The 13,121-nt window shown below is 37.4% G+C and overlaps 1 protein-coding gene across 2 annotated transcripts in view; it reads left to right on the top strand.

Annotated features, from left to right (window-relative positions):
* LOC123866076 (paired box protein Pax-6-like) overlaps nt 1-13,121 on the top strand; it is a 58,964-nt gene that overhangs the window by 43,667 nt on the left and 2,176 nt on the right. For both annotated transcript variants that reach the window (XM_045907403.1, XM_045907402.1), the window contains exons 4-5: nt 11,790-12,068; nt 12,684-12,868. In XM_045907403.1, the coding sequence (XP_045763359.1) occupies nt 11,790-12,068; nt 12,684-12,868 (464 nt within the window). The remainder of the gene's footprint in view (nt 1-11,789; nt 12,069-12,683; nt 12,869-13,121) is intronic.

Here is a 13,121-nt window from a genome sequence, read left to right as displayed (position 1 = left end):
CAGGTAATTATTTGAAGTTCAAGTGAATTGGTCTTTATGTTTAGACGTGGAAGAGCTACTGTGCAATGATCAATGTATGTTTTTTTCCTCTTATCTGTCCGTTTCTGGCTGACATTATCGTCATTTGTTGAAATGTGTTTAAAATAATTGCTCGATCGCAGTGCGCCCATGACTATGGTGTTTGCGAAAATTGCACGCGATGCCATGTCAGTTGTTCTGCGTAAATGCTCACATATTTGTTGTAATGCAGTGTTTTGACCTCGGATGTTGAAATTGCTAAAAATTGTACAGTAAGCTTTTGCGGTTGTGCATGTTTTCGAAACATTGCAAAGGCTTTGTTCGTTTTAGCCGAGAGCCAGTAAGCAACTTAGGAGGTTTTTAAGAGGCTGTATTATTTGTGTGTATGGTAGAGTAGATCTGTGAGGATATTTTCGGCAATGAGATATACTTATCAAGAGAATATAACTGACTGACTGACATATTAACACAGTTTAAATCGATGGGTCCAGAAACTTGAGATGTTGCATGTTGATGTACCTACTAAACCTTCACAATTTTCAGAAACTTTGAGCAAAGCCGGGACTGATGGTATCACAAAAATTTGCATAATGTCATCTGTTCCAAGCCATCTTTTAATCATACAGGAAGGAACATAATAGTAGTATTCATAATATTTTGTATGGGGCCTCTAACTGCAAGCTTACTCCCATTTATTTGGACTTTGGAGACCCCCGATACTCAAGACCTAAAGCGGATCGCTTTCTTCGTCCCACCCTTAATCCACCACTGCCTAGGTCTATATCATTGATTTTACTACACAGACTATTATTTTTTTCATTCCATTCCATGAGCCTGTATGCGTCCTCTGCTGGACATAGACCTTTCCAAGAGCGCGTCACCAAACACGGTCTTTCGCCTTTCTTATCCACCCGTTCTCCGCCACCTTCTTCAGATCATCGGTCCAGCGGGCTGGAGGTCGTCCCACACTGCGCTTACCGGTACGCGGTCTCCACTCCAGAACACGTCTGCCCTATCGGCCGTCGGTTCTACAACAGACATGACCTGTCCATTGCCACATCAGCTTGCTAATCCTTGTAGGTTTATTAAGCACCTTCAAATTTTCTACGGGCTCCAGGCTTAAAGTTTTGCCCGTTTCAGTGCGCGGATTGGCATCCAAGGCGAGATGTAGTTATGATTGATTCTATTAGATCGGACGATGGTTTCGGTGTATCAAAGCGTGTTGACCGGACCGGACCACCTGCTGACGAAGGAGCCGCTATCGAATAACGAGCGATATCAAAATTTAATAGAAGTGGCTGCAAATTATTGATTATTATATAAGTACTTTATATTTAACTTTTAAGTCTTAGAAGGTTATTTTAGTTTGTGCTCAAATTACCTATAATTCACTTAATATTCAGTTGTTGTTCAAGTTTTGTCCTTCAGGTAGCGGTGTTACGTTGGTAGGTAATAGATATTGTAATTTACAGTTATTAAAAGAAAAAATATTAGTCATTAATTTGTTTTTGCTGCTATAATATGCAATAATAATCTATATCCATACTAATATAGACCTAGCCTTTTCCCGTGTTAATAATAAAATGAAATTTATAAGCGAAATTGTGTATGTCTGTCTATCTGCTATCTTTTCACGGCTCAACCATTTAATCAATTTTAACGGAATTTAGTAAGTAGGTTAGCTTGTCCCAAGGATGGATATTGGCTGCTTTTTGTCCCGGAAACCCTAAGAATTTCCACGGGATAGTCGCGGGCATCATCTAGTTGTATTATAGCAATATATGTGTAGACAAATAGTTATGTACCTAAGGTGAAACTTTCTTGAAACTTCAACACAAACATTTTGCATTAGGAAATGCATGACATTGCCTAAGAAAATATATTATGTCTGAGCGCAAAACATTATCAACTCTATGGAGCATTCAAGGAACATAACTAATAGAATTTTAATCAAAGTAACAAAATGATCGCGCACAATGCCCCACGTTTTTATAAAACGCGTGCCAGTGCCCGGCGCGCTTATGAAACTTACTAAATTGATTAAATTTCATAACTGAACAGCAGCATACTTTCAATGCACTTCATTTTTATGGTTCCGTACCTACCTCAAAAGGAAAAACGGAACCCTTATAGGATCAATTTGTTGTCTGTCTGTCTGTCCGTCTGTTGTGTCTGTCTAGAAAACCTATACCATACTTCCCGTTGACCTAGAATCATGTAATTTGGCAAGTAGGTAAGTCTTGTAGCACAAGTAAAGGAAAAAATCCGAAAACCGTGAATTTGTGGTTACATCACAAAAAATTAAAATTAAAATGTGTTTCAATTTTCAAAGTAAGATAACTATACCAAGTGGGATATCACATGAAAGGGCTTTACATGTACATTCTAAAACAATTTTTTATTTATTTTTATGCTTAATAGTTTTCGATTTATCGTAAAATGTCGGAAAAAATACCCGAGTACGGAACCCTCGGTGCGCGAGTCTTACTCGCACTTGGCCGGTTTTATAGTTCCGTGACCGATAAAATCTTATTTTTCTTTTTATTTCAGAACAATTTCGTTGGGTAATTTAATTGTGTGATTGTGTTTATTTATCTGTTCGCAGATTATATTTTGTTTTAAAACATCCTATAAAAAATGCTATTGCCGTGACTGCAGTAAAAAGCTCGTCATTATTTACAAAATATGTCAGCTTCTATATTCCTCCCTAATACAGAATTAGTTAAATTCGTAGCTCGTCGTCGTAAAAAACTCCGATGTTGTGTCATTGACTGAAATCATAAAACAATAAATCTTATTCAAAAACCGGCACTAAAAAGATCTTCATTATTTACAAAGTATGCCAGATTCCATTTTCGTCCCTAATGTAGAATTATTTAACTATTTTAAAGAAAAACAGAACTCTCCGAAATCACAATACAATATTATTGCAAAAAATTCTTATTTACGAAATGGGGCGGTGCAGTGCAAGAGTTTTGGGGTCAATATTGATTAGAAAGATTAAATGGGGTGTTGGGGTGGGTCACATATGCGTTTAGTAATCTTTACCATCATGTCTACTAAACAATGTATACTACTGTTGGCGTGTGCTTGTGTTATGTACGATCGCTGTGAAATAGAAATCAGACATAATTTTCAAAATGAATATTAAACTGTTGTAGTATTTACGCAGGCACTTTTACCTACTATCTTGAGACTTTACCATAAATCAATGTTGGATTTAGTAGAGATGATGACGATAATCAAGTCCTTTATTCCTCTATGGAACTAAGCTGTAGCAGTTGATTTCATGACGTTCGGTTTTTGGCTACTACCTAGACGTGGTTCTACGAGAGTCCTACTCTTTTAAAGTCTGCCTCAATTGATCTCCTTCAGATGTTGGTTGGTTAACTGTTCTCCTTCGAACAACAGGCTGCCATTGGAACACTGAGCGTTTTCCTCCTCTCTTCGCAAAATATGCCCGATCCATTTCCATCGTTTTAGAGGCGATTTAATAGAGAAATGTGACAGAAAAAGAATGAAGAGATAACACAAAGTTACCAATGCATAATACTTAACATTTAAATGTTCTCCGATTGAGTAATTTATAGCTATGTTATTGAAGAAATAAACTACCAAAACAATAATCCTCAACCTTTTATCGTGCACATAATAGGATCTGTCATAAACACCGCTTTCACCTCTTGATGTGTTCACGTTAATTGTCGATAGTCTTCGGGAGCGGTTATCAAAACAGAGCGATTCATCGCGACCGTCTAAATTTTAATAAGGTGCCACTACCGCCTTTGTTGGCCATGACGGCGCGGTTTTGAACAATGGCTTACGCAACTTATCGATATCGGCTTACGAGGCGTTACGGCCGGCTCTAGCTACTGACCAAATTTTGATTAATTGCATTCTTAAACCACAAAATGTAGGGGCTCCTGCCTTTATTATTTACTGGCGCCGATTAATTAGCGAAGCCAATGACGAGAAGTTTTATGAGAGGCTGTTAAAAATCTTTTAGTATTGTGGGCGTTTTGATCAATTGTTAGAGATAGCTGTCCCTCCATATATGGTATCTATAGATGGACAGCTATCTTCCTATACCTAGTAGGTATATATGGTGTTTTCTTAAACTATTTTACTATATTTGGTTGTATTTAAAATGGCTATCATTACTCTGCATAACTGTCTGATTTTATTATTAAACTAATTAAGTAGATAGAGCCAAATTAAACTAAATATTAGTTTATTAAATAATTTAATAATTTTTGTTTTAGTAGATGTTTTTTGTGTGTATTTTTTTAAGTTATTTAAGATGAAAATATCTAAATAAAAACAATAACAAAACAAACTATTATACATTTTCAGAGTCGATTAAGAACCGAAGAGCTTCACAAGTTTTATCACAAGTTTTTTTTTGACATTTACTAACAAGGTCTCGTCCCGTTGTACGGCAGATATAAATCAAATCGATATCCACATAGGTTCCAATAAATCGATACATTTATTGATTTGTTACAGCACTAAATTGGTTCCCAGCAGTGTGTCAAAACACAATGTTGCCTGTCGTAGAAAGGGTCACGGTGATGATTTTATTTTTTCTTGAAACGTAATCTTTTTAATTTAACCGACTTTTAATTTAACTCATTTTATTTGCAAGAAAAATCTTTTTAAGTTTTTAAGGAAGTAGGTATCTTATAAATTATTATATACTAACACAACTATGTTTTTATGAATTATTAACATTTCTACTAATTTTTTTGCTTTAAAAACTTATAATTTATCACACAATGGAGTTTGTTTATTTGTAATCGATAAACACTGAAACCTTTATCCAGAAGTAATACTTAAAAGCTGTATAATAATATTATCTATACCACCCGAAAGAAGCTAGTCAGTTAGTCTGTAATATTTTTGAACATTCTAGTAGATATAAAATTAATATCGATACTTATGTCTACACGACCTTAGATTTCTACTTCACATACATCCCTATTTGGGATAACTTTTATACCTACTTATTATTTTATTTTAATCTTTTGCTTGCAATAATAAAAAAAGCTTCGTTTTTATGAAAACTACCTTATTAAAGTTTTATCTTAATACTTACTGAGCGTGATAATCCACCTAGTGCAATAATGTCAGCGCCGTCAATTAAAAGTTAAATTAACGTAGCGAAACATCAAAAAACCACTTTCCGTACAAAATAATCTGTGAAAAAATCACGGTGAAGAAAAATAATAATTTCACCAAATGAAATTGCTTTGAAACTAGCAATGCCTATCCGTGGTTTGCAAAGAGATGGTGGGATGTTGAGATGACCATCAACAATATTGGCATATTTGTTAATTTCCCTATTGATTGCTAATTGAAATGGGTGGCTAGAGAAGCCGTGCGCGGCGTTTAACGCAAGTCGCAAGGCTGCAGGCACCCCCCGCCGGCGCGGACACCTTTTTACTTGCTCCACGCCACGGGTGCCGCTTGATTGCCTCCGATCTCATCGTTTTATGTTCCCCATAAAGCCAACAATAATTCATTTAGAAGACGTGATGCCACTCACTCGTTAACTGGCTCCACTTGTTCGGAGCGGACGTGATTTCGGATCGTTTGCGAGCACGCATCGCGTACAATTCCGATACGTAGCTAAACGAAAGTTTACAATTAGTGTCGTTTACCCCCGCTCGAGAAAGGGACTGTCCGTGACTTCCCTCGAACGAGCCCGTAATGACTTACCTTTAATTCTTTAATTATGAAGCATCTCTTAAAATCATGCTATCTATAGTCATGATAACCTTCATGTGCAATTTAATGGTCTTTGGAAGACATAAACATAATGAATACTCCGAGCACTTTTTGTATGTGTAAAATAATGTACGGGCAATAAAAATAACTGATTAACTCCGTTTCGTGGAACCTATGTGATATTATTAGCTTTCGAAACTAATCAGTTATAAGGTAACGCTCGGCTCGATTTCCACTTCTCCGGTAATGGGACTAATCAAATTTATCGAAGAGCCGGTTCGAGTAAAACAAATAAATTCATTCCGAACCATTAGGCACGAGATCCGATTGTTAATGTCTCAATTTAGAAGCGGACGTAAATCTTCAAAGGCGTGACAATTACTGTTACTTTCCGGCAATACAAACAAAAAGGTTTTCCGTCAATTATCGATAAATTAACCCGATTAAACACTCTATAGCAGACGGCGCCGGATTGTCTTATCTTCGGACATGCCACGCTTTTAGGCAGGTACCGACCTAACGACACTTCGAAGTGAAAACATTAAGATTTTAAGCCAATTTGCTTTTTATTAAGTTGAATTGTCCTGAAAACTGCTACACTTCTCTTAGGCCTAACTGAGTGATTAAGCAAATAATATTTTTTTTTAACAGTAGTCGGAACCGAGTCGCTAAGTACCTAGATACGAAGCGTAGCCAGCTCCTATTATTTAGAGCGTCTAAACCTTTTAATAGAAGCGGACCCCATTGTGACTAATCATGATTAAACGACTTTAGACAAATTGCATGGCCGTGACTAGGCATTTAGGGCCCGGCTTCGATCCCAAATCATTAAAAGAACAATTATAGATATCGCATTCCCACCTGCAACCTGTTGACGGATAATGATCTCTTTCAAAACAAATAGTTAACCAGTGGTCTTTGTCATTACATGATCAACGTTTAAAAAAGAACAGGACATGATATAGGTACGAGTTGAATAATCATTAATTGTAATTCATCTGTTGCGACGGAAGTGAGCCTGTCACTCACTCAGCTTACGCAATTTTAACATTGATCATCCAATGATAATAACAGTTAAGAACATATTTAACGAAGCTGATTAAAATTCCCAATTATCACATTCACATTGTGAAACCGTTGATTCAATTTAGTTTTTACCAAAAAAGAAATACCTACCGTAATTAAAAACGTAATAAGTTTAAGTACCTACCTATATGTTTTGAAAGTCAGTTGTTTTTTAAGTTATTCACTGAAAATTGCTATTTCAGCTTTCGTTTAAAAATGAGAAAATAAATATTTTATGATTTTTGGAAATTGCACCTCCAAGGGGGTTAAATAGGGTATGAAAGTTTGTATGAAAATCAGTCTTTTCGAGTTACTTATATCTATCACTAAAAATTTGTATTTTGGCTGAAGACAATAAGTGTTTCAGAAGTTTTGGAAACTCCATCTCCTCGCGGATTTTCAAAACTGCCACTCGATCGGAGCCAGGAAATAGAAGACTAGCGGTCCCTCCGCTAGTCTTCTATAGAATGAACTTTGACTTTGCTCAGACTTAAGACACTTATAACTCAAAATTTAAAAAACCCTATACAAACACACAAAAACCTCTATAAGAAAACTAGAAAAGAGTTGATAACTTTGAATCGGCTGAACCGATTTTCTTCAATTAGGTATAGCTACGAACATTCACGATCAAGCCACTTTTCAAACAAAAAAAACTAAACTAAAATCGGTTCATTCGTTTAGGAGCTACGATGCCATAGACAGATACACAGATACACACGTCAAACTTATAACACCCCTCTTTTCAGGTCGGGGGTTAAAAATGAGACAGCATTATATCGCTGATATAAATCTGTCTCGTTTTAACAGGGCAAAGTCAAATTACGCTCTATAGATCTCAGCCTAAGACTACGGGATTCTACAAAACGTTAACAACATTTTCAACGGTTTGTTTTCTTTTTATAAACGATGGAAGATCTCGTCAGTAAACGATCACTTCTCATCGGTAGGAGCGTTTCACAGCCATATTGGGGTATTGGCTATGCATCCGATTCAGAAAGCCTTCTAAGGAGGCATCTTAACGCGCCGATTACGAGGCAAACAAATTGTGTTGAGGGCGCCTTTTTGTGGTTTCGACGTGCTAACAATAAGCGGAGGCGCGCAACTGATCATTACTATTATACTATATAAGGCTTTGTGTTTTGAGTAAATTATAACAGGTCGTTGCATTGTATTTGACGCGGGAGTGTAGCTCCGACGTGCGCGGGAGTCTCAATGGTGCTTCATTATTGAGCGTGACCATATTAAAGTCTCTGTAACAATGCTCACCATTATAAACTTAGTAGCTATGTATTTCTTTATATTGAAGAAAGATATTTAAAAAAAATTGCTTAAATAATAAAGCTCTGTTTTATTCTAAGTAGCTATTCGAAAATTGTAATAACCATCGTAGATCGAGAATGCTGTATTTTTGTGAAATGAATTCTAGCGAAAACAGTCTACTTAGCGATCAATGTGATTGCAAGAGGCACTCTTATAATTTTCTGTGCTTTGAAGTGCTTTGATCCAATGCAATTGTCACCAGTTTCTCTATTCCTCGATTAATCTCAAATATCACAGAGTAAGGATATTGTGCTAATATTATGAATGCGAAAGTGTTGATAATATTTTATTGCCTTTTAATGCCTATATTTTTAACCAATTTGACAAAATTGATACAGAGATTAGGTTATAGCCCACCACGCTGATCAAGTGTGGATTGGCAGACATCACACACTTTTGAGAAAATTATAATTCTCAGACTTGCAGGTTTACCTAATCACGACGTTTTCCTTCACTGTTACAGCAAGTCATATAATGGCTTCAAACATACATATACCTAACTCCGAAATGTTAGTTCCGGTTCCGAACCCCGGAACTCCCCTATTTACCTTAAATAACTTATAAGTAAACCGTGAGCAAAAGTGAGTAAGTACTTAGGTAGAGTAAGCATGATCAACAAAAAGATGTACCTACTTTGCTTATTGTTATGCTCATCATTTTCAATAGCTCATCATTTAATTGGGATTTGGTATTGTAGCGACTCCATACAGGGCGGTATATTTTTACACGTGGATACGTAATTGTTCATAACAAGTCTTCAATGTGGAAACGTCTTTGACTGTACTTGCTAGTACACTTTGAACGTTCATTAAGCAATTACATAGAATTGTTCCGGGATATAATTGTCATAACTCCTTAGTAAGTAGAAATGACAAGGGTATAATTGGCAAGCAAAATGGCTCTATTTAACGTAAATACAATCAAATTAGTTACCTATGTACCTACCTACTTAGGTCGAATGTCGCGACAGTTCGTGAACTGTAAGTACTTACCGATTTACTTGAAACACTTATTTATGCCTTGTATTATATACCTAAGTATACACAATACGATGTGATTAGGTACATGACGTAAGTAGGTAAGATAGAAATAAGTTTAAAATATGCGCATAGCCTAAACAAACAAAAACATACTATTAATAAATACAAATAATTTAAAAAACATTGATTTCTAGATATAGATGAATTTATTTATTTCGCAGTTAATAATATAGTCGTAGTAGGTATACGCTCGAGTCGTTCGAGTCAAAAGTGAAAAGCCATCTTCTAGGCAAGCGCGCTCCATCCCGCTGCTTTTTTTTTTTTTCTTTAAAACGGAAGGGACCTCCGATGTGGCGGTCGGAGACTTTGTGGGACTGGTAAGGGTTCTGTCTGAATTTAATTACAGGCAAAATGGTCAATGCATAGGTTGACCATTTTACTGGCGTAAAGTAGCTTATTATTATAATAGGCATTATACATCCAATCTTTATGGCCAACCTTTGCTTTGTTCCTTTTTATTACTGCCTGTGCTATTTTATCGCAAAACTGAAGGAAGAGTCCGTGATCCGACTTGCTGGTGATTAGCGACGTCAGGTTGTCGATCGACACTCGTTTCGCAGTTCTCTGCTCGAGGTCAAATCGCAACCTAGCAAATTTAGGGCAATCAACCAGCAAGTGGGTAACCGACTCCTCTACGACGACGACTTCTAGGCAAGCGCGCTCCATCCCGCTGCTTTTGTCGGCAGGTTTGACTGCAGCCAAGCGCCAGTCTATAAAAAAAATTATACTAGGCTAGGTACGGGTTGAAAGACAGCTTATTTGCTCTAGGTAGATATGAAACTAGGTAGGCATTTAAGAGTAATCTTGACGAGTTTTAAGTCGTAGTGGCATGGTCAAGCAGAGCAACTGCTCAGTAGCTTAACAACGAAATCTACGACCATTACTACTGGACAGGGTATGATTAAATTATGCCACTTACCCAGAGTGTTTCCTGAATATTACATGGGATGGCTCCGCCAAGGCTGTGCCGGCACGCGATCTCAGGCACGCATAAAATATATACATAAAACATAGTAGTGTAAGAGACGACTGTACTCAGAGGTTAGTTCCCTTTTTTTTTTCTCTCGTCTGGCTTTACAAAGATTAGCCAATGTCAAGTTTGTAGCTATTTACAAGTTAGGGAAACTATATACCTAAGTATGGACTTCGCTGTGCCGGCGCTCGCCGACATATTAGGTACGCGCGGCGCCCCTTTTCAAGTTCCCTTTTTTACTAGAGCACGGTATCACAAAATTGTCTCAAGCTAAATGGTGTTGCTAACATCTTTGTCATATGACACTTTTATATCCTACTAATATTATAAAAGTAAAAGTTTACATGTATGGATAGATGGATGTTTGTTACTCTTTCACGCAAAAACTACTAGACGGATTTGGCTGAAAGGAATGGAGATAGATTACACCCTGGATTGACACATAGGATACTTTCTATCCCGGAAAATCTATGAGTTCCCACTTCCCACGGAATTTTAAAAAAACTATATTTACGGGAACGAAGTAGCGGCCATCAGCTAGTCATAATATTTAAATACATGAGATAGGCATAATTATATGAAATGGTCTTACATAGTTTACAAATTTCTATATAGGTGCTCCAATTTCAGCCGTATACGAGATGAAAGCTATCTCTGTACCAAATACCTACTGAGAAGATGACTTTGTCCACGTGTTATTAGGTTTTAAAAGCCCGTGTGAAACCTTTGATTTTCCGAGACTATGTCCCTGAGATGCAAGAAATCTTTGTACCTTTCGTCGAAATCAGTTAAACGGATGGGTCGTGAAAAACTAGCAGACAGACACACATGATGTTTCTGATGTGTAGGAAACGCTGTAACCGTCTCCGGTACTATAAAATATATAATGACAACCGATTTAAATGCGACCAATGACGCATCGGTTTTAACGCGTTGCTTGGTCGCTCATTTTCTGTATATTATAATTATTCGAACGTTGCTCAAGAAATAGCGCAGAAAACTATAATCATACATGCAACTGTTCGTGACTACATCGCCGTTGATATAAGGAAATAATAACTTTGTTTTTAGCTCCGGCATTTTTAGGGAAGCTTCCTTCTTGACGATCAGCTACAATCTAGGGATGCTAATTTAATAGAGATATCTTCATTTTTCTTACTGCAAGATACGCTTGCGCTCGACGACAATCATGCTTAGTAAAAAGCATGAAGTCTAGATTGGAGTGCGCTTGCCTAGGAGATGCCTATTCATTCTTACTTTGAAGTTATTTAGGTTATATAAGGCAGGAAACACGGAAGGCGGATCTCACATGGTGGTAAAATGCAGTCTAACATAGAAGCGGACTAACCTGGAAGGGGTACGGCATTTTTCATTAAACCCTATACATACTCCTTTGGTTTCTACACGGCATCGTACCGGAACGCCAAATCGCTTGGCGGCACGGCTTTGCCGGCAGGGTGGTGACTAGCCACGACCGAAGCCTCCCACCAGACCAGATCAGAAATTTAGAAATGATAAAATCCCAAACTAATAAGATCACAGCGCTTACCGCTGCGCGGGAAAGGCCGTTTCATGTGAGTGTACACAGCTGTAGGTACTTAATTTTAGTGAAATTAAACTTATGAATATTTCTTTGTCTGCAGGCGTCTGTACAAACGCTACAGCCCCAAGCGTATCGTCGATAAACAGGATACTCAGGAACAGAGCAGCAGAGAGAGCTGCAGCAGAGTTTGCTCGTGCGGCTGGCTACGGTCTCTATGCTGCACCGCCTCCGTACGGTGGATTCCCCTGGGCTGGTGGCGGCGTCTGGCCTCCGGGAAGCTTGTCCCTACCGCCAGGGGTTCCAGCACCGTCCGTAGGAGTGCCACACCCTGATGCTGTCAAACAAGGCTTTCTGTCATCATCAGGACGAGGGTTTATTGGTTAGTCAACTATACTAATTCATTGACAATTATTTTATCATCATCGTCATCACTAACCGGTGTCGCCGGCTCATTAGTCATTACTGAGCTCGGGTCTTCTCTGAATAATAACGGTTTGGTCATAGCCTATCACGCTGGCTAAGTGCGGATTGGCAGACTTCACACACCTTTTAGAATATGGAGAAATCTCATGCAGGTTTCTTGACGATGTTTTGAGATACCTATTTAGTTTCTTAAAAGGCACATGCTTAACACCGAAAAGTTAGAAGTCCTGCCCGGGATCAAACCTCGGATTCCTGAATGGGAGGCCGACGCGATGTCTTTTATTTTATTTTTAACCACTAGGGTCTTTTATTTTATATTTCACCACTTTTTTAGAAACAGATATATTTTTTTTTGATTATAATTTAGAAACAGATAATTTTGGAGGGCTAATCACCTAATTATCAATATCAAAGTCATAGTCATTTATTCAAATTGGGTACTATTGTACACTTTCTGATTGTCAAGTAATGATGTAGTGGTGATATTTTATTTTTAATTTATAGATTAGCGCTTGGCTACAATCAGACCTGCTAGCAATTAATATTATTATTGTTTCGTTATTGTTCATAGATGTGGACGGTGATGATTCAGGCTCATTAGACGGCGAACAACCCAAATTTAGAAGAAACCGTACAACGTTTAGTCCAGATCAACTAGAAGAACTAGAAAAGGAATTTGAAAAATCTCATTACCCATGCGTATCGACGCGAGAACGGCTAGCTTCTAAGACTTCCCTCTCTGAGGCTCGTGTCCAGGTAAATGTTTGCGCAATACTTATGTCAATGTTAATGTCAAACTTCATATAATATTTATTACTTGAACGTATTGATATAAATACACGTTTATCTTTTTCACGTAATCCAATTAATTCGACACCTCATACGCAGGCGTCAACATTGTAATATATTTAGTCAAATCAGAGCTTTTATTTCATGCTCATTTGCATAAATGAATATTTGTTAACACGATGAGAACGGAATACTAATCAGGTTTATTTACCGTTACTGA

This window comes from Maniola jurtina, chromosome 6 (genome assembly GCF_905333055.1).
Source record: "Maniola jurtina chromosome 6, ilManJurt1.1, whole genome shotgun sequence".
Taxonomy (NCBI): domain Eukaryota; kingdom Metazoa; phylum Arthropoda; class Insecta; order Lepidoptera; family Nymphalidae; genus Maniola; species Maniola jurtina.
Note: the sequence above shows the minus strand (reverse complement) of the source record. Positions and strands in the feature narration are given on the sequence as shown.